We start from the raw sequence: 23452 nt of genomic DNA on the forward strand, positions 1-23452 counted from the left end.
ACTACATGTACTAATTTCCAAAATGTGTGCCAAGGTGCTCTGAGGGACCACAGAGAACTCACAAGGGCACAGCTGGTGGGATATTTGAAAATTTTGAGGTGAACACAGTGATATTTGACATTTATGGGACATTGCATTTGTTACTAGCTTTAGGCTTTTTTTTTTTTTTTTAAGGCAGTTCAGTTTCAACACACTGAATGCCCTATTCCTTTCAATGACATCTTTAAGGTGGATTTTCAACAGTCGCCGGGATAAAACTAAAGTACTGGATGAAAATCACTGTAGCACAGGAAAAGTGGTGTCCAATCTGATTCTAAGGTTGAAAAGTTGTACAATGACCAAGTGTTACATATATCCCATTAGTAAATAGTTGTGGTTATTTAAGAATAAGTGTTTTTTGTTTTATTTCAATTTTCAAATAGTTACTATGTTGTTAGAAATTAAATACTTCAGCCATTTGAACTTCACTACTTAATAAACAGAACCGTTAGGTATTTCTTTTGGCCTAGGGATACCACATAAAAATCACCGAACACAAGGGCATAATAAACCAAGAAAGTTGGAACCTTTACCATTTCCTTTAAATTAAGTTTTAAGAGATGAAATGTATTATGTTGAGAATGACTAGTAGTTCTGGATAAGGTTATTACCCATTATAAAACAGGAAATCAGTTTCTAAAAAATGGTTAATTAAAAAAATCTGTTTTACCACCAACTTAGCTGGGTGAAGATTAGCATAAAAGAACGTTATTTAGTTTTTCTCCCTTACACAATTTCATTATTTTACTTTCAGTTTTGCTGAGCTTTCTACTAGAATTGACTACATTAAAGAAAGGGGGGGGGGCTATCTGTTTAACACAAAACAATTCAGTGAAAAGAACTGAGTGACATAGCACACTGAAAGCAGTGGAAATACAACTGCTCTAATCTGCTAGTCTGATAAAAGAAACCCACAGCCAAAATTTGTGGCAAAGATGTAAACTGGAACCAAGACACTTAGGGTATTAAGGTTTTGAGGGGAAAAAAAAGAAGTAAAAATGATAAATTAGCATTTAAAAAAAACATTGTTAGGAAATATGTCTAGGAAAAAAAAAACCTAGAAAGCAATCAAAATAGAAAAAGCAAACTGATGCTAAAAGTATTTTTAATACACAATTGCAAAGTCCATATAAAGCACTCACATTTTACATATCCTCTTGGCTATGAGATACTTAAAAACACTCCAGAATTTGAGAGTTTATTAACAATATTCACCTATTAACATATACAGACCATTGAATGGTCAGAACATTTTTACCTAGGCATGTATTTTCAGTGGCTAGTTATCTCTCACATTAAATAGGTACATTTTCTCTAAATATGTCTAAGTAAAAACAAAACCAACCCCTCCTCAAAAAAAAAAAAAAAAAAACCCCAAATTACACCATCAATTTGTTTTACAAAAGTCAATATTTATATGGCTTTACAATAAGTGCTATATTTAAACTAGCAGTCACAGGATATATTAGTGTTTCCAATGCTGAGAAATTCAGAGGACTTAAGAAGCAAATGGTAGTATTCCAGTTGATAGTAATGCAGACCCCAAGTTTTATCTTAAAAGTTTGCTGAGGCAAAAGACACACTGAAACCTGAAGCACTATGAATAAACATTGATACTAGAATTTAGTCCCAAACTGCTTTCTGGAAATTCTCACTGCTGGTTGGAGTCTTACAGAAGCTTATTGTGAAACTCTTTGTTCAGTTTTCTTTTAATACAAATAATTCTATATCCCCAATGGGTAAAATAAAACAGTATTTTTACTTATCTCCATTATCTGGCATTTAATAAAAATAAAGGTTGAATAACTAATACAACAGTAATTTAAAAAATACAAAGAACAAACTGTTTATTATAGTATTTTATTTAATACATTAACTATAAAAGTTAATACAGTTTTTGAAGTTTAAATTTTGTAAAATGCAGTTTGCTGAAAACAGTTCAACAGTTACTAATGATAAGAGAAGCAGCATTTGAAACTAACTTTATAATTGAGAAGACAACAGCTTTATTTCTAAATTTCATTAAAAAAATATACATCACAGTGACTTTTGAGCTTGGAAAAGGAAGTGCATTATCTTCATTTGTTTTCCCTTCCACAAAGAGATCAGCCACAGAATCTTTCACATCCCTACATACAAATACCCAATTCATTTATCAATCTTTCAAAATACTATAAACACATAAAAGGGGAAGAAAATATACAGTGTGTGCTTTGGATAACGTATGAAATTTGCTTTAAAAAAAAGGCAGAAACACAAATCAACACCCCCACTCCCTCTTGCACAAAGATAAAAAAATCTCAATTTCCTTCTCCAACCTTGCTTATGAATTTTCTTATTCATGTGATTTATCTTTTCCTTTAATATTTCCATCTCGTGTCACACCACAGGCCAAAGAGTTTACATTTTCCCCAAGTCCTTTAAAAAGCAGCAGGGAAGTCACCATGGACAGGTGTGCCAGCCACTGATGCATTTGCTGGGGCTTATCTTTATTCATTTTTTTAAAACAAGTTATAACAAAACAGATCTTTTCACAACAAACAGGGCATCAACCTACAATCCTTGGAGAGTTTGCTCAACTGTGAAAGTATGAATCACAAACTGAATCATTAAAAAAAAAAGATCAAAAAGAGACAAAAAAATACCCATTTTATGGTTCTTTACAGCAACCAGGTGTATGATGTATATTTAAAGGACCTTTTGGTGCAGGCACACTGAACAGGTTTCTACAGAAATTTTTTATTAAAAAGTTCAAAGTGTGATGAAAATTATTACCTGGAGTGTGAAGCCCTACTTTAAAAAAAACAAACAAAAAAAGTTTTATATACTAACTTGAAAATAAATTAGAATTACCAGTGAATACCACTTGCTCAAAATTCCAGAAACCAAATGTGTGCCTGCTTACATCGAAGGAATATTTACTTGTTTTACCTTCACACTGTTCACTGGGCAAAAGATCAAAGGCCATTTAGTTTGAAAGCAATTCAGTAACCTCTCTACTGCTCATTATTAATTTCTCTGTATTGTCAATTTCTGTGGCAGATAGCTTACCCAGAAAAATATTTTACACAAAATAATCATAAAAATTCTGTATCCTGAAAAATTTTTCAGATATCAGCAACTGAGCAACAAATACAAACCAATTTAAACAAAACTTCTTAAAAGGATATTAAGTCAAAGATACACTGAAATAAACTGTCAGCTCAGACATAAAGCACTATAAAATCAATTTAACAGGGAAGAATAGTTGATTTTTAGGAAAACAGTACGCTTAAAGTAAAAAATAAAGATGGCACAACTATTAAAATATAATAAAAGGATAAGACCATTTGAGCTGTGCACTATTCAGATGCAGATCTTGAGGTACAGTTAATGTTAATCACTTTCTAAACATTCCTTATATTCTGAAAATAAAATCGAGTTGGTTCTCACCTTTCATCTGAACTCCTTGACCACACATCTGTTCTACTGTTACAACTGCTAACAAACCTTAAAGAAAAAAAGGGGGGGGGGGGAGACTATAAATAATGCTTAACATGGAGCTGCTCTTTTGATAGCCAAAACATAAGAATACTGTTCATACAAGGTACTTATTTTTTTTTTTTTCACTATGGTTACTTTTGAAAACTCTAAGATTTAGAGTACTTGTCTGTAATCCTTGGTGGATAAAGCTCTCGGATCAGACAGTATGAAGTGTTTTACTTAGCATGGGCTTTTAAAAAATATATTAGAAATCCTTTCTTAAATAGCACCTTTCTTGAAGCTCAAATAGTTTATCACAAAGATTTTAAAAATGCAGTTTACTGAATTTAAGACAAGCAATAACTAGTTTAAAATATTTAACAGATTATACAGCTTGGGCACTCAGACTCAACTATCCCTAAAGTGGGTTTGTGGTCAAAGTCCCTAAAGAATCAAACTCCCTGGATTATAATATACATCTATTACTTTTATTGTCAGGAAGAAGTTTTGGAAAGACTGCACTGTGGATATTTGTTTTAAGATATGCTAAACAAATCTTATCTTCATTATCCAATTCATTCTGTAAACAACTATTGCAATGCCAAATGTATCATTACTGTATTAATCAATAATGAGAAGTATTATGTTAAGCACTGCTTTATTCAGTACAATCAGCTCTGAGTAGCTACTGGGTTTATCAAGAAGCTACCTTGGTAATACAGGTGACACTATAGTGGCAAATATTAAAGTAGGAAATACCCTAGACTACTATTAATAGGAATTCTGTAATTTCTTTTAAAATGAGGCAGGTTTTGTATTTGCTGGATGTTCAATGTTTTATTTAGAAGAGGAATTACAGAATAAAAGGCCACACATCACAAAATAGTGAAATCCAACACACAAAATCTAAACGACTTTTGGGTATCTTTAGTTATCAAATTTTGCAACTTTCTACTTTATCTATGTGGCAATGTCATACATGCCAAGTTAAAACAGTGTTAACAATAATAGTTTAAAGCCGCCTGAACAGAAACCAGAGTCAATAAACATGCTATGAAGCCTATCACGATATATATATATATAGATAGAAAAAAATACATTTTCCTGCCATTTGAAACTCACAACTATGAGAGTCAGGTCAACTAAAAAATAAAACCATGCAGAAGTAACACTAAATTCTATTATAGGTTCGTGGCCAAAAAAGAAATCTTGGGAGTTAACATGTCAATATTAATGATTTTTAGAATCTGCCTAACTTAAAGACTTGTACAAGTGGTAAGTTTTAGTAAGATTTTTTTTTTTTTAATTTTAGAAAAGGGTAATACTGATTAAAAAAAAAACAAAAAAACACTAAAGCAGTAACACAGAATTGAGAATTAAAATCTGATCTTCCAAGGTATAGTCCTGTCAAATGCTGTATAACAGCAAGTCAAGCTCAATCAGTACATCAACTGAAAAACAAAAACTTGGAACTATTTTTATGAACAGTTAAATAAAACTAAATTCGATAGGAAAACCACTGACGTGAAACAAGCTAGTTTGAAAGAATCAGATATGAAATGCAATGTAAATAATTACATATTTATCTATTTAAATAAAAAAGACTATAAAATCAAAAGCGATGACTGAGCTCAAGTTATTAGGATCCTGCTTTGCGTAATTAAAAGAAACTGTGGCAAGGCTCTATTATAAGTGCCATCAAAATCTATACAAGATTATCTTCTACCCAGTGGCTTCCAACTTACTTTAAAATGAGAAACACAAGCTTTTGTAACAATGTATTGCAACAATCAGTTATGCCTGTTTTCAAGTGGTTGATAAACAAATCAGGGTATAGCACAGCATGTTTGCTACTGGCTAATTGTTGCAACACAAAAATGCATCCATGAAATAGTCAAACACAGCACACAGTATTACACAAAGTGTTTTTCTCATTTCAAGTTTATTAAAACTTTAGCAGTACAAATTATCCAGGTTGCAGATTATCAAAAGATCAACTAAATGAAGTCCACATTAAAAAAAAAAAAAGACAAACATAAAACAACCCATAAAAGAATGAAGAGGAAAACAACATAAAGATTTATCAGCAAGTCTCTAAAACTTAAAATTTGAGACAGAATGGAAATAAGTTTATACAACTTGCTTATCCACTTTTGTCTTCATCTGTTCCAGGGCTTGATTCATGATCAAATTTTTTATTTTTGTCATGTATGTGGTCATTTTCTTGACCCTTTGATTTTTGGTTGATTTCTTTTTCCACTGAGGATCTGGTTTTCCCATCCTCCTTGGTTTTCAACGTGGAGGACTTCAATTCATTGTCCTTACTGCTTTGTTTTATTTTTGAGAATGGACTCTGATCTCTATCAGCCTTTTTTTCCCTGTTATTAGTTGAGCTATTATGATCACGGTTTTTAGAGTACATTCTTTTCTCACTCTCAGAATTTTCTTTTCTGTGTGAAGTCTTACTTTCTTGGTTTCTGTATTTTTCTTTGTTTCTGCTTTGACTTTCTTCTCTCTCCGAGCTTCGTGAATCTCTCCTTCTTCTTCTCCTATCTTTACTTCTTGATCTTCCTGGTGTTGCTCTTCTCTCCCTGCTTCGTGACCTTCCTCTTCTCCTGTACTCCCGTTCTCTGTATCTATGGTACTCCTTGCTTCGGCTGCGATCTCTGTCTTGGCTTCTAGAGCGCATTCTTCTGCTCCTGTCCCTACTTCTGCTTCGTTCCCTTGTTCTACTATTGTAACTGTGTTTGCCTTTAGTTATATCACGCTCTCTACTCCTAGACTGCACGCGTCTATCCTTTTCTTTACTTTTATTATGATCATGCCCGTTACTTTTTGATTCTATCTGTTTAGGTTTTTCTTTACTTCCACTCCTTTCCTGATCTTTTCCTTTAGAATCAGACTGCTTTTCTTTTTCTTTAACATTCTCATGATCCCTTTCTTTACTCCTTGACCTCATCCTCTTCTCTTCATGTCTATTATGCTTTGAATCTCTTTCCTTACTCTTTGATTTCTCTTTGCTCTTACTCCTACTTTTAGATTTGGCCCTTTTCTTCACTTTGTTTTTAATATATTTATCATCTTTTTCTGAATTTCTTCTGATGTCTCTGTCTTTGCTACTAGATTTATGATCTTTAACTTTCTTTTCTTTTTCGCTTTTTCTGTTTGGACTCTCAGACACATGTCTTTGATCAGTTATTTTTCTCTCTTTTACTCTAACTGGGCTTCTTTGATTTTCTTTTATTTCATTTAACTCACTCCTAAAAAGTAAGAAAAAACATTAAAGATTTTAGAAAATTTTATTAGGAAAAGAATGGTGTCCATTACTAGCTAACATGGTATTCTGTTTTCCTTAAGGTATTCAGAAACAATTAAAATGGCTATTAATAACTTTATGCACAATAGTATAGAAAACTGCTTGTTGCATGCCTTTGAAATAACAATTAAATCTTACTTATCCCCTTTGATCCATCTTTCACCACTTGATACTCTCATTCTTTGAGCTCTCTGCATCTCCTGCCTCCAATGTGGAGGGGTCTCGCTACGTCTGAAACGATCCCTTGATCTGGATCTGGAAGGAGTGCGATAACGCTTAAAAAAGGAAAAGGGGGAAAAAATTAAGATATTAAAAATACAAAAGCATTGGAACAATAGCTAAAATTTTATCCTTAGCAAACCATAAGTATTTCTAGGTTTAAATAAAATTTCTAGTATTTGCTTATACTCTAAAATTATTAATATTTCCCAATTTCAGGTAGGAAGTCAATGAGGCAGAGAAACTTTAAATAATCACACTGCAAGTTACAAATAAAAGCATTTACTACAGAATACTCTAGCCTTCTATGTCATCCATCTCCCTCAACTATCCACCTGGAAGAGTCCTGTCTAAATGATGGTGCAAAAACCCTTACAAGTTGCCAAGGTCCAATTTGGGTGTACATACAGGGTCACTATGAGTCAGAATTGACTCGATGGCAACAGGTTTGGTTTGGTATACTTAATGTTTCAAAGCAAACATTTCTCAAATGCATAGATGTTCATTTATTCAACAAATATTTACGCAGCCCTTAGGATGGTTACCACTCTACCATATACTGGAGGAAACGTTAGTGAATCAAAAAATCATTTTGTTCTCTTGGAATTTATATTCTACAGTAGGGCTAGAATACATGGATGGACACACAATCAGATAGTAAACGCAGATGCAACTATAATTTGAATGAATGTAAATGGAAAAATAAAAGGTGCTCAGAGAGTATATAGCAAAGACATCTGATCTAGTATGGGGAAAGGGTGAGAACAGTTAAGTGATAATTAAAAGCTGAGAACTGAAGGATGTTTATGACAAGTTAGGCAGTCAAGGGTGAGGAAAAGGGGGTAAGGATAAAAGGATGAAGAAAAACATTTCAGGCATAAGAAATACCATGATTGAAGGTACTGAGACAGGAAGGAACATACCATGTTTTAGAAATAATAGATAGATCAGTATGGCTAGAGCTAAAAACTTCAAGAGGGAAAGTGATACTAGATAATACTGATAATGATATAAAACCGGACTAGATTCTGGGAAGTCTTGTAGGTAGGCCACATAAGAACTTTGCATCTATCCTAAGATCAAGCACAAAGGCGTGAGTGGCATAATCAGATTTTTTTTTAAACAATCACTCTAGTGTGTGATTCCTAAGTGTGGTTTAGGAATCCCAAGACTCAGGGGGTCTGTGAGGTCAAACTATTTTCATACTAATAACATAATATTTGCTTTTTTCATGTTGATTGTTTCGTGATTATACAGTGGAGTTTTCCAGGCTACATGACATGTTTTCATGTCTTTGGTTATATATCCTTGTGTTTTAAATACCTTTCAGTTTTAATTTCTAAAATGGTGAGCATTGACAGATACAACCCACATTAACAAAAGTCCTTTTGGGTACTCAATAATTTTTTTTAAAGTGCAAAAGGGTCCTGAGATAAAAAAGTTTGACAACTGCCAAAACACCAGTTAGGAAGCCATCATACTAGTTCAGACAATATGAGACAATGAACTGAGTTAAGATGGTGACAGTGAAGCTTGAGAGAAGCAGGGATTTTAGAGTATTTAGAAGGCAGAACTTAGAGATGGCAGAACAGGATTTAGAGATAGTAAGACATATAGGTATGAAAGAAATGGGAGAATCAATATGATTCTTGGGCTTCGTGTTTAAGTAACTACACAGATGATGGTGTCAATCACTGAGCCCAGAAATCTGAAGGATCAGGTCTGAAGGGCAAGGGTTTATGCTCAGCCCTGGGTATCCTACGTTTGAGGTGCCCATTAGGCAGCTAAATGGCCACCTGATAAGACTTTACTACCGAGAAGAGCAGAAGAAAATTTGACAACTAACAGCATATAGGTAGGAAGTGAAGTCATGGGAGTAATGAGACTGCCCAAGGAGCATTTGCAGAGTGAGAAGAGTTGGAACCTTGAGGTACTCCAATATTTAAAGGTCAGGAAGAAAAGTATTAATTGGCATTTGAAATTTAAGACAAGTTGTCCACAGAGATAGGAGAAAAATGTCATGGAAGCAGGTGGGAAAGCATATTACAAAGAGGGAGATCATATAACACGAAGACTAAAAAGGATCCACTGGATTTTGTGACATGGTACTGACTATATAGCAAGAGCTGCTCTCAGCAGAATGGTAGGGGTAGAAAACAATGTAAAATTATGAGAGAAGGAATAGGAAGAGAAGGATTATAGTCAGATTTCTAAAAAGTTTTGAAAACACAAGATATTTAAATTCTAATGAAGAGAATTCAGTGAGGAGAATGAAATACTCTATACTATAAAAAGGGTATACAGTATTCAATATCCATATCTTCCCTAAATTTTAGTATTTGTACAATAAAATAACACTTGAAGGCACACTCTGAAATTATTTATGGGAGACAAACGCAATATCATAAACATTTCTGGGGGAAAAAAATAACCTACCCGTGGTCCTCTTCCTTTAATTTTCCTGCCAGACCTAGTAACTAAAAGTCGCCTCTGATACGAAGCAGGCTGGGAGTTAGGTGGATTACTAGAAGGAAGCAAAGGGTAAGTTAAAACACATTACTACATAAAAAAATGAACCTAGAAAATAAAGCTTTACTGATCTAAAGTAATAAATTTAAAATCCTATATCGAGGGCACTGGATGGGTTGTATATAAATTCAGTAATTCTCAACCAGGAGGAGTACCAATTCCACATAAGTGTTTGGAAAAACACAGGAGCGTGTTTTCAGTTGTCAATGACTGGGGGGTGTTACCAGCACTTAGTGCCTAAGCAAGAGTCAGGAATGCTAAAAGTCTTATATTATGTGAGAATGAAGGACTATCCTGCCCCAAATGCCAATAGCTCCCTATTGAGAATCAGTATTAACATGAATCATGAAGATGAAGCTAATCTGCTAGTGCTAAGAAAAATTAACATGTAAGAGCTCACAGTGGGAGCTCTCAAATGCTGTTGAGAACAATTTTAATACTACCTTATTTCAAAGAACCTGATTATCCTATGAGCAGTTGTTCATTAGTGACAGAACCACAGAGAAATATAACTAATGTGAATTAAGCAGAGACAAACTGGTCTGAAAAAAGTATACATCATGGTTTATGTCAAAAATGGAAACTTCGTTTTCAAAATATAGTTATATGAGTTAATATTTAATTAGCACATTAACTGAAACCATGAAAGTGAAACTTCTTAAGTATTTAAAAAAATAAATTCTAAAGTAGCTCAAACATTTCCTCTTTAATTTTTATCTCCTTAGGAACATCCTTTCCTAATACTAGTAGAAAAATAAATTCAATCCAATCCCTCAAATTTCAAATACTAAGTCTTATTTTTATAATTTTACTGTATTATGAAAGCATAGGAAAATCATTTAGAATTTTATCACCTGTATGTTATACCAGAAGACCTGGTGGTACAGTGATTAAACCACTTGGCTGCTAACCAAAAGGCTGGCAGTTCAAACCCACCAGCTACTCCACTGGAGAAAGATACGGCAGTCTGCTTCTGTAAAGATTACAGCCTTGGAAACCCTGTGGGGCAGTTCTACTCTTTCCTGTAGGGTCACTATGAGTCAAAATTGACTCAATGGCAATGGGTGTGGATGTTATAACCACATAATCTGATCATAAATAAGAGAAAAACTTCAACTTTTTTTCCCCTATTTTTGGACATAATTATTAAAATGAATCATTAAAGAACAGAACCAGTGATGTTAATATTGTAGATTTATTTAGAAAAAAATTAACAAAGCACTTGAACATGACATTAGTTTTCACCACTGGTATTGTAAGTCTGGTAAGGAAAGTGGACGGTGTTTTCCCCTATTACACAAAAAACTAAAGTTCTTACGTGCTAAAAGTTTAATACATACAAATAACACAGTACAACAAACCATCTCATTTGTAAATGGAATTGGTTTGGAATGCCATTTGACGTATCTTTTTTTGGATCTGCATTGCTTTATTAAAAAAAAAAAAAGTAACTTACTCAAAAACTGCATATAATTTATCTTCCTAGTAATGGGATTAGCCACAAGGAGCTTTGCTAGCAACATCCTCTAAAAGAGATTTCAATCTTGGTACAAGATAACCAATTAAATCTTACACAGAGTGAGTAAAAACTTTAAAACAAAAAAACTATGGCTAAGTGTGTAGGGGACTCTACAAAATACACACATTCACGTACCACTCTCTTTCTCTCTCTCTCTCTCTGGTTTTCCTTTCCTTTTCGTCAGGTTTAGGAGGACTTTTTCTCATTAGGAACCTATTTTCAGGTATAGGAGGGATCTCTTCCGGACGTACGGTAGACTGGGGTTGTGCTTCAAGATTTTCAGCCTCACTTTCACTAGATGCACTTAACAGATAGAAACACACAAAATAAGGTACATTTAACTATTGCTGGCATTTCTTTCCTTTATAATGTCACAATATATATACTCTCTTGCCCCCCACAAAGATGCTATCCCACGGGAAAAACCTTTCTCCATTCCTCTGACAAATCAACTAACTAAACTAACGAAAAACAAAATGTTTTTGTCATCCTACTCTCAAAAAATATTTTCCTTGAAAATAAACCCAAAATATAAAACTCCTTGGCTAATATACTGATGAATTCAAAATATCTTAAAACCCAGGTAGAGAACTTAGCTGCTTTTGAGACAATAGGGAGATAAAGACAATAATAAGTTTTAGTACCAACAGAAAATTACAGAAAAAAGGAAACAAAGTAAATACGCTGACTTTATCTGCTTTGTTTCCTAATGCTACTACAAGAGCAAAAGAGATAAAGAATAAAAATGCAAGAAAGGCTACTACAAGAAATAAGAACAATTACTGGCTTACTGTAATTCTCACCAATCCTATATTCTTCCTATAAAATACACGAACCTATGAAACCCAAAGTATCTTTTCATTGAGTGTACACAAAATGTTCTGACTGGTTCTGCTGAAAATGGAAATGGATGCAGTGAAATTTAATCTATAAACTACAGAATATCAAAATGGTCTCATGATACTTTATGCTATGAAATTCTTACCATTTTAATGTCCCCATACAACTGATGCAAAATCCCAGTAGATTTATTTGTAAACAGAAGGGAATCAAAACATAAAACTAGTATTGCAAAAGTAAAATCAAGACCTTTTCTTAGTTTTCTTTCTCTTCTTCTTTTCTTTCTTGTGTTTTCGGGAATTTTTTCTATGTTTCTTTTTTCTTTTTTTTGATTTCTCTTCAGAAGCACTTTCAGAATCAGAAGAATCAGAAGAGGACCGAGAATCACTGGAGCTATCTGAGTCACTGGATGAGGAGGAGGAGGAGGAGGATTTATGCCTTTTCTTTTCATCTTTCTTAGCTTAAACCAAAAACAAAAAGGTTTTGGTCAATATTTTTAGATAAACTTTGAAGGTGGAAATTTTAATTTTCTGTATATTCTCACTAAGCCCAGTATTTAAAATTTAGCTCATCCAGGTATCTAGACTGAGGGGTACATGAAAAAAGTGAGTTGGCTTATATTATACAGAAAAGGGGTCAAGGCTCGGGATTAGAATTCAGGTCTCCAAATTCATGAGTCCGAGTTAGATTATTAAAACAAAGAAAAATTCTAAAAGTTAATAGGTGAGCCTAAAATGGTAAACTAAGTTATTTATAAGAAACACTGGGACAGAAGTACTATTTAAGAGTCCCGGATTCTAATCATGCAGTTTTTTTTTTTTTTAAACTATTTCTCCTATTACCATGATTGGAGATAGAACTGGAGCAGGGTAATAATATAAAAGGTATTCTGCGTGAACATGAAAAGATAATAAACTTGATTCCACTGGCATGGGCTTATGCTTCAATGCATGAGCATTCCTCTAAAGGTCAAGTAACTTAGCTTCAGGTGAAGAGCCAACTTACAAGAGAGGGAAGTCACTTGCCAGTAGTGAACAACTATGTTTTGGGGGTCTTTACAAAAAGTGATTTCAAAGTAAAATTTTCTTTTAGGTTAAGGAAGTAAGAATTTTAAAAGGGGGCCAAAAAACTCAAATGCTTTAAGGACTGGATAATGAACATAAATAAATTAAACTAACCAGGTGTAATACGACAGGAATCAGATGAGGATGTGACAAACTGGATAGAGTTTGGCTCGTCTAAAGGTATACTAATTCAAATCAAGAGACTCACTCAGGCCAAAGATGGCACAACATTCCATCTTTGATATATGATAATAAATACAATGAACTGAAACATATTAAATATATTAATTAGTTTGTAATGAGACTGGTAAATATCTTGCCGATTCCTATATAATCTGTACCACTAGCTAACCAAATTTAGTTGATGAAGGAAAACTGCTCTTTATAAAGGAATATTCTAGGAATAAATGAACAAGGGATTATAGTTAGAATAGCATCATTTTACAACTCCTAATGAGGCACTGACCCCCAATGACTGCCACAGAGCACAGAAACAACCTGTACCTTGTGACTCCTGCTTCCATCAAAAGAAATGAAAAAACCAAGAAAATCAAAACTAAACTGGATCAATTTTCTAGATCTAATTACCAATATTTAAGAAATGGGAACACATTATGGTCAGCCCTCTGTATGTGTGGATTCAACCTACTGTGGATTGAAAATATTTGGTGGGGGAGGTGGATTAGCGGGAGTCACTCAGGTTCCGATACAGTGCTTGCAAAGACTGAGAAAGCATTAAGTGTTAACAACTATCATTTACATAGTATTAGGATATTGGTAGGTTATGTGCAAATACTACCCCATTTTATATAAGGGACATGAGCACCCGGATATTTTGGTATCTGTGGGCGGTCCTGGAACCAATCTTCTGCAGACACAGAGGGACAATTGTATGTAACACAAGGATGAAATCAGTAAAACCAAGTCTGTGCAATTATGAGAAACACTACAGGACAAACGACCTAGCTTCTTCAACAAACAAATCTCAAAGAAATAAAAAAGGAGATGATGAGGGGATTCATAAAAAAACAAAAAAGAAAAAACAAAAGACCAATCCTCAATGTATAAACCTTATTTGAACACTGGCACAATTTTTCATATTTAGGAATATATGTCTGTGTGCGTGCATATATATGATCATGGTATTGGTTGTTTTTAACAATTATCATCTTTAAGAAATAAATAATGAAATATTTATGGATAAGATGTTACACCTGGGATTTGCTTCAAAAAAAAAGTAAAGTGGTTGGGGAATGTTAGGTAAAATGAATTTGGTCATGAGTTAACTGTTGAAGGTGGGTAACGAACATGGGTGGTCATTATACTATTTTCTATAATTAAAAGAAAAAAATCAAGGCAGCCAAAGAAAACGTATCTTTGGACTGTTGGGTGTCTGGTTACAGGACCTTTCTTGAAAGGGTTAACAGCTGGTTTGTGCCCTTAGTTACATCTGAGGATTTGACTCTTGGCCAAATTTTCCCTGAAACTTATAACTCAAAATTTACCATGTACTCAACAAGGACCTGTGGCTCACTGTCAAGACTGTTTACCCAGTACTGATGACATGCTGCTGCATTAGTGAATGGCGACAAGGTAGAGAAGCTCACAGGCCCCCAGAAGTAATGGCGTCCCTAAACTGAGATAGTCCTACCTCACCCAGTTGTGTTCCTAAGGACCATGTATATACCAAGTGTGAGATACTCAGGATATATGCAAGCTGTACCTGGAAATCATGAGATCTCCCCATGCTGCGCTGTACAAACTGGTTGTTGCCTGTCCTTTATTCTTTCTTGAAAGCATGTAAACTTAGTGCTGGGCGAAGGCCTATTTTGTCTCATGAGTTTGATTATAAATCTGATTCTAAGACAATTGTTGCTGGTGAGGCAGAGTAGGTGTTGTAAACATGTATAAACTGAACAACCTACTTATATCTACTAAGCTAAAACCTGAGGAACGTGCAGGGGGAAAAAAATCAAACTTTTAAAAATACCTAAGGAAAAAAATTAATTCATAATAAATGTGACCATATGAGACCACATACAATGTGAGCAAAATAAAAATATCCCACATAAACACAAAATACAGCAGTTAGATTTTATTTCACTAAACACCGTAATATTTTTTCCCTATGATTAACAAAGTTTTATTCACCAGCTCCAACTTATATTTATTTTGCATTGGGATTCTTTCCTATGACAAATAAATTCCAGTTGACTTGCTTTAAAAAGCCTCCTCCCACCAAGTATATTACATATACATTTCAAATGACCATTATTTATGTATCATTTTTCACAAGAACATTTGAGTGAAGCAAGATATCATGACAATATGGAAGGCCAGAAAGAGGTAACTATTTATGTGGTAATATAAGCTGCCAGGAAAACCCTGGTGGCGTAGTGCTTAAGTGCTAAAACGGCTAACCAAAGGGTAGGCAGTTTGAATCCTCCAGGCGCTCCCTGGGAACTCTATGGGGCAGTTCTACTCTGTCCTATAGGGTCGCTATGAGTTGGAATCGACTCGGCGGCACTGGCTTTTTTTTTTCATAAGCTGCCAGACTATCAAATGACATTAACTATAAAAACAACAAATTGTGTTCTAGGAAATGTGCATGGAAATAGAAGTTAGAAAGGTGCCTTCTTGATGTTTGTCAATATTATTTTATGAGCGAAATTTAACTTACATGCCCTTTAGTATGAATCTGCTCAGAATAAAATGAGAGAGAAAATGATTAAGAAAGAAATGGCAGTTAAAGAACAGAAGGTAAGAAAGCAAAAAAATGGAGACCTGACCGTACCAATATTACGTAGCTCTAGTAGAATGCAGCCTGAGTTTCAAAAGCTATATTAACCTACATTTAAAAACATGATCTAGGTACATTGTGAGTCTAAGTAAAATTTTATCCTACTCAAAGACAATATGTATGTATAACCAAATAGTAACAGATACATACTCAACATGATGCTAGGACATGGAGATAAAGAATTGTAGAATACGTGGGGAAGTTCCATAGAAAACTTTATAAGACAAGGTCCCTGCTCTCAGAGAGCTTACAATCTATTTGGGAAAATAAGGCCAAAAAGTGTAAATTTAATAGCAAACAGCACTAGAGAACACAGACCTAAGTGATGACTCTTGTATAAATAAAATTTTTTTCTTGTATAAATACTGACTATAAATTCTATGTGAATTTTGAAGTTAAATATGGTCAGTGAGGGCAAGAGTAAAGTAGAAAGGCTTTAGAGAAGTATAGTCAGTTCTACTATGACACAACATATGTGTTCTTAAAAATCATTGTGCTCTGAAAGGTTCTGCAATAAAAAGGCCTATGGGGAAAATAGGGTTAGTGGACAATACTCAAAAGCCTTGTCAGTGACACTTCAAAAAAAAGGAGAAACTAATAAAAAAGGCAGCATAGTTTTACACATACTAAATGGTTAATAAACACGTTAAAAAAAAAAAAGACACATAAATACTACAATAAATATGGCACTTCACTTTGAAACCCTGGTGGCATAGTGGTTAAGAGCTATGGCTATTAATCATAAAAGTCGAGCAGTTCGCATCCACCAGGCACTCCTTGGAAGCCTTATGGGGCAGTTCTACTCTGTACTATAGGGCTGCTGAGTTGGAATTGAACTGATGGCAACGGGTTACTCTGAAAAAGACGGGGGTTCACTTATGGAAGTGAGTATTGGAAGGACTGCAGCTTTTAAATTATTGTAAAGTAGTGGAAAAAGGATTATCTGAAACTGGATGAAAATTTTAAAACTGGTTAGACTCATATTTGGCTCATAATACATGTAATAAACTGGGGTAGCTAGCAGATGTTTGAGGTTTGTGTGGATGTGTGTTTTGTGTATTCCTATGCAGCTCATTTCAGCTGGGTATGGTCTTCTGCATTCATCTAGTGTTGGATACAAGATCACCCACAGGCAGATATGAAATTAGCATTATACCCAACTTGTCTTCTTATGTATCAGTCTCATTGGAATAAATGCAAGTTTCCAAAACAAGCAGTATAGCAGCCTGAAGTGTATGATAATTTGAAGAGAGGGTAGGAGAAAGTAGCAAGGATTAACATCTGTTTAGAGTATTTGCAAACAGCTAGCATTGTACGAAGTTCTTTACAGATATAATCTCATTTAAGGATGAGTAGATTCTGGATAAAAAAGGGAAGATTTTTAGACAAGGTGAAAAATTTGAAAAAAGGCATGAAGCAGTTTGGATAAGATGGAGACTCATTTCTCCCCATTCCTCCTGCTAAGTACAACTAGAAATCTTACACATTATACAAAAAACAAACATAAGGAGACTCTAAAACGAAAAAAGAAGGTAGCAAACTATCCAAGGACCTCTGGACTCGAGGGCAACATAGTGGCTGAGTTCTCAAGAGTTTTCTTTTTGCCTCCATATAACCCAGACTGTATGCTGGAGAAGTCTGCAACTCAGAAGTGCCAATAGGTCCAGACAACAGTCCCAAGAAAAGCCCTGTCTCTTCAAAGGACCAGGAAAAGAATGGTCTAGCAGGACAGAAACCTTTCTACCAATATCTGGCCTATCCCAACCAAACAACATAGGAAAAAACCACATATTTCCCCTCCAACCTGGTGGTGTCAGCAGAGAGCAGGTGGGGAACTTGGACTTCCAATTCCCCTCTCTGCTGACAGGAACCAGAGCTCCCCTTCCCTTGTCACACTGATGCCAACTGAGACCAAGTGGGGAGTCTAGACTCTAGTCGCAGATTTCAGAGTGGTGGGAGCTGGAGAAACACATTCTTTAAGCTGATGTATCAAGTACTAGGCAGACCTCCAAGTAGCCTCCAAATGAAACTGGTCAGAATTAACATGGCAAAAGGTTTGAGAACTAAACTATAGTATGGAATAGCACCCAGGTTTTCAGATTGGTCTCTGGGTAGCACACAAACAAAGCAAACCAGAATAGCATAGCAAGGGCTTTGAAAACTAAATTATCATTGGAAGCACAGCCCACAAAAGTAGGCCAGGACATGCACGCTAAACCTAAACAGAGTGACTGCCTGCTAAAATAGAAATTTAAATAGAATCCAGAGTCTCATAAAACCCAAAATATCCAGGGTACAATTAAAAAAAAAAAAACACTCATCATACCAAGAACCAGGAAAATCACAACTTACATGAGAAAAGACAACCAAAAGATGCCAACACCAAGAGGACTCAGACATTGGAAATTAACTGACAAAAAATTTAAAGAAACCACCATAAACATATTTCAATAAGCAGTTATGAACACTCTTGAAACAAATGAAAAAAGTGAAATCTCGGCACAAAAATAGAAGATATAAAGAAGAACCAAATGGAAATTTAGAACTGAAAAATATAATAACTGAATAAAAACTCACTGGATGTATTCAACAACACAATGGTGATGACAGGGGAAAGAACTGGTGAACTTGAAGACAGGTCAATAGAAATTATCCGATCTGAGTATCAAAGAGAAAATACACTGAACAAAAAAATGAGCAGAGCTTCAGAGACCTGTGGAACAAATGCATGACTCCTGTAATCTAGTAATTTCATTTCCAGGAATTTATCCTACGTGATAAACACTCACAAACATATGGAATGATCTACAAAATCATTCACTTCACTGTTTGTAATAAAATATTGAAAGCAACATAATGTCCACCAATAGACTACCAGTTATACAAATATTGGTACATATACATAAATGAAATGGTTTCTAGTCATATAAAACAATGATACACAAGATACCAACAGTAGTGGTCGTCTGTGTTGATGCGAACTGAGAAACAGAAATGGAAAGGAGACTGACTATTCTTTTTATGGAGCCCTGATGGTGCAGTGGTTAAGAGCTCAGCTGCTAACCAAAAGGCTGGTAGTTAGAATCCACTAGCCACTCCTTGGAAATGCTATGGGGCAATTCTACTCTGTCCTATTAAGTTGCTATGAGTCAGAATCCACTTGACAGCAACAGGTTTGGATCCTTTTTATGTTTCCTAAATTTTGAACCAAATGAATGTATTAAATTAAAAATTAAAGAAATTTTAAAAAACCTACTTCTTGCCTAACCATTTATACAAAATCCATTTTAAAGTATCTTTTACAAGCATGTAAGTACCCTTAAGGTAAGATGGAACAGTACTAAAAAGCAAAAATCATAATGCAAGTTAAGACTCATAACAGATGAAAAGGAATTGCAAAGAGAAGCACTTTCTCTTCTTGAGCCATTTCTGATTAGTTTATTTTAGATGATGTAATTTGCTTACCATTACATAAAATAATTTCCCAAACCTGTGCACTGATCTTTTTTTTTAAAGGGGTGGAGGGGTGTCCTGCCAATGAAGTATTGAATTTACTAGTAGATGTTAAGGTTGAAAACAAAAAACTCTATAACATTTTACTTGAAAAAACCTAAGGTAAGAAAATGTTGCCTTACTTGATTTTTATTTGAGATCTATAAACTTTATAGCAATGAATCTCACTTGAAACCTTGATAACTGAAGAAAATTTCTAGATCCAATCAAAATAAGGTCTGAAATAATAGCACTATTCTGAAATGGGTCTCTTGTAGGCAATTTCATTTCCTATCACTGGTCTCCCTCTTCTAAACAATTTCTAAGTTTAACATCCACTGCTTTTCAGTAAAAGTGCCATCAGTAGAGACACTCTTACTTTCAGAACAAGGACACTGAAATGGCCCATCACCACAGAAAGGAGTGTCTGGCGTTCCTCTTCATTTGTCTCTTGAGCATAAAATGCACCAGCTGCTTTCTCTACGGGGCAATTTGTTTCCTACCACAGACAGGCAAAATTTCTTCTCATTTAACTGTCTGTCATGTTATCACAACTTAGTACTTGTGTTCCTGTGTATTCTATAATAGCCGTGGCCCAATCTTGTTGTATGGCCAATATAGACAGACCCCTCTTTAACAACTGGAATGACCTAAGGTCATGTCAACCTCCTAAAAAACTGTAAGTACCATAATCAAGGCACTGGTTTCATTTTCTGGTGGTCTGTATTCTATCCTCTACTCTGCCCTAAACAGGCCGTTGTTGAGCATCTACAGGGTATCCAGTTTTTAATTAGCTTCCAGTGTTTCACTTCTACATCTGTTGGAAGCATCTTCTCCTTGACCCTGAACCTTCTCTGACACACTAAAATAGCTACAAATAGCAGAATCTCCACTCTCACAACAGCAAAAGGAGAAAGGCCCAAGAAGATTGCCCAGACTCACCAAGACCATATACAGGTGGGCCCAGACAGTCAGATTTCTTCAGAAGTCTTTTTGTTTTCTTTCAGGAAGTTAAAAAAAGAAAAAAAAAGATTCTGTATTTATTTCTTCTTAAACTGGGGTGTAAAACTCTCAAGTAAGGTTTTAAAATATAATGATGATGAACACCACAGCGTTGCATGAAGTTTTTTTGACTGTTCCCAACTTAAAATTCTTGTAAGAGGCCATCAAACTTATAACAGCGGATGTAAGACACAGCTCTGCCTAAAACAAGATGACATAAATGCACGACAAAATCCATTCTAACTAACATTCTGAGTGGTAACTGAAGGACTATAGGGTAACAAGTGCCAAACTGTGCAACCTCAAATACAAAGATCCTCATTCCACAGTATGATCCAGAACCGAACAGGCACGGGTGGTCTGGCTCAAAACAAATCTGATCTTTTAAGGGACTCCTGGGCAGATGCTAACAAAGGGTTAAATTTTCCCCCAACTTGTTGAAACTGATAAGGGTAAGGTATATTAACTTAGCACAAGTTTAAGTAACATATATTAGGATACTACATCACCCTTCAGCACAACTTTTAGCACAACCTCCTGGCCACAATGGCACGAGCGATATTAGCATGTATCTCTTCAGGTGCCAACTAACAATAAAAATGTAGGTAATAATATATATAAAGAGCTAAATTCCTTCACATCCTCATCCTTTAGGCAAATATTCAAACACTACCTTTTTAGTACTGAAGAATCTTTACAATAGAGCATCTATGGTAACTGTTTATAGTTTAAAATTTAAGCTTTTTTATTTCCTCAACCTCTTTCTGAATATACAAACAATACAGTATCCTTAACTTTTTAAGTAGAGAACAGATCCTAACACAAGAGACTCCAAAAGACTACAAAACAAAAGGGGGAGAAAAAGTTGCCAAGTAGAGTATAAATGAAGATTTCCTAAAAGATGTGAGAGAAATGATGTCTTAAACCAAAACATTCCAGTTGTACTAATAACCCTCTGAAGAATTAATCATGAGTAGGTCCCGGTTCTAAAATTTACAAACATTAATATACATTGCTTTTTAGTATTTAATTTTTTATAAAAAATACAAATGATTGTATTTATAGAGCATCACTCAAAGATACTCGACAATGCTTCTTTCTTCACTGAATCTTCAAGAATAAAAGGCACATATTATACCTCTTATTTGTAAATAAGGATAGATAGACTCATGAACGACAAGAAGTTATACAAACATTCCAATTATGAGCTGTAGTATAAACCTGCAGACAGTTTACAAGGTATTTATCTGATATGACACGGAAAAAATGAAGTAATCAGATTAAAGTGGAATACAGAGACAGAAAACTAAAAATAAGCATTTTGCCTTCTCTATGCCCTCTTATTTCTTGTTAAATTAAAACAAAACAAATGTGCATATTTCTAAATGGTACCGAGCAAATCAAGTTTACCTAAAAGGTAAGAACAGAATGTTTTACTTGGTGCAATTCTGAAAGTAATGCTGAAGATATTTAAAATTTAATGAGTCAGTGCCATATAATGAAAAAAGCTCTAGATTTGGAGCCAGCAGATGAGGCCTAGCTCCCTGATGTGGTAAATAATCTCTTTTACTACCTTCATCTATAAAATGGGGAAATAATATTACAGGGTTATTGTGGGCATATAAAAGATTATAGATAACTCTCATATTTGTCAGCCACAACAAGCTGAATATCAACATTATTATTCCCTGGACTAACAGGAACTAAAAGAGTAAGAATCAGTTTAATATATGTTATTACTTTCTGTTTAGATTTGAAAGTAATCTCAAACCCATTATTTTTGAAGTGTTAGACCCATTATCTGCAATGAATGATAGCAGTTACCTATTTTTATATAGAAGTATAGGTAATATAAAGACTTAAAATATTTACTTGAGGCAAAATTCTTACCATTTCAACTAATATCATATTAAACTATTTAGTCATGTTAGCTTCCGGTCTAAGTAAAAAAAGTTTCTTAAACTTGCCAGATGCTCCTGAATCTAAGCTGTATATGAAGGGGGAAATAATTTATTCCCTCGAAGTTTCTTAGTCTATTTTTCTCTCTTCAATTTACATCCTCCATCCACTGCCTTTCCCTAGTAGAATATTTGCCATGCTATTCAGACAATTATATTTAAAAACAAAGTGGAAGTAGAGGGCAAATTACTCCAAGTTAATAACAAGGAAAAATCAAGCAGTTCCATGGTAAATAAGCAAAGTAACAAGTAGGGTAAAGCATTTAAAAACACAAAACTATGTTTAAACACACATAAACCTCATATTTACATTACTGTTAGTGTGAATTTCATGCCAACTATTTAAGGTGCTCTGTTTGTATGCATAAAAATTCTCAGAAATGTGTATTGTGTTCTTTCTTACCTTTAGCCTTGGGAATTAGTTCTCCACAACTGAGTATTCGTACCTCAGCAAATGGTTTGCTAGCTGCATCTGTTTTCTGGTTTTCTATCTCTCTTACAACTTCTTGACCAGAGATCACTTGCCCAAAAACAACATGATGCCTAACAGAATCAAGTAAAAATAATTAAATAAGGTTTTCCATTTTAATACAAATTTGAAGTGGGTTCTAAAATAAATAAAATAATATTTACCCATCTAAATGAGGAGTTGGTTTAGTTGTTCTTTTGGAAGTCATCAGATAGAAGAATAAAAACAAAGTCAGAGAAAAACAAAGTTAGCATCTCTAAAAAGAAAAAGAAAATAACTGCATTGGAAACATAGATGCAAACAAAGAAATAATATGCTATCTTAAGCTAAAAGAATCATATTATACTAACTGCAAGTAAAATAGGATGCAAAACGTTTTCAATATAACATATTTTTTAAAACTTCTTCTGATTACAAAAGTAATATCTACTCACTGTTGAAAACTTGGATATAATTAAGGTTGACAACTTGGTGTTATTTCTATCTGTTTGTGCTTCTCACATATATATGACTGGGATTTTATTGAATATTCAATGGCTGTATAAGAGTCTACTATAGAGACACATCATGAGTTATTAAACCATTAAGTATTTTTTAATCTTAACATTTCAGACAGTTAAACCACTGGCCATATTCTGATGGCCCTAAGACATGTTCCACTGGATCTGAACAAAATTAGTGCACATAGTGTTTACAAATTTTTAATCAGTTGCTAACTGTTAAAATGGGGAATATTTTTACAT

The 23452-nt window shown here is 34.3% G+C and overlaps 1 protein-coding gene across 5 annotated transcripts in view; it reads right to left on the bottom strand.

Annotated features, from left to right (window-relative positions):
* Positions 1-146: 146 nt before the first annotated feature.
* PPIG (peptidylprolyl isomerase G) overlaps positions 147-23452 on the bottom strand; it is a 65455-nt gene continuing 42149 nt past the window's right edge. For 4 of the 5 annotated variants that reach the window (XM_010602843.3, XM_064287021.1, XM_023542864.2 and 1 more), the window contains exons 7-13: positions 22874-22903; positions 22644-22783; positions 12174-12384; positions 11220-11387; positions 9473-9560; positions 6956-7092; positions 147-6761 (exon numbers count right to left, since the gene is read on the bottom strand). In XM_010602843.3, the coding sequence (XP_010601145.1) occupies positions 5645-6761; positions 6956-7092; positions 9473-9560; positions 11220-11387; positions 12174-12384; positions 22644-22783; positions 22874-22903 (1891 nt within the window). In that variant the 3' untranslated portion in view covers positions 147-5644. Of the gene's footprint in view, positions 6762-6955; positions 7093-9472; positions 9561-11219; positions 11388-12173; positions 12385-22643; positions 22784-22873; positions 22966-23452 lie in introns of all 5 variants that reach the window. The other variant, XM_064287022.1, reaches the window with a different exon arrangement.

This window comes from Loxodonta africana, chromosome 6 (assembly GCF_030014295.1).
Source record: "Loxodonta africana isolate mLoxAfr1 chromosome 6, mLoxAfr1.hap2, whole genome shotgun sequence".
Lineage (NCBI taxonomy): Eukaryota > Metazoa > Chordata > Mammalia > Proboscidea > Elephantidae > Loxodonta > Loxodonta africana.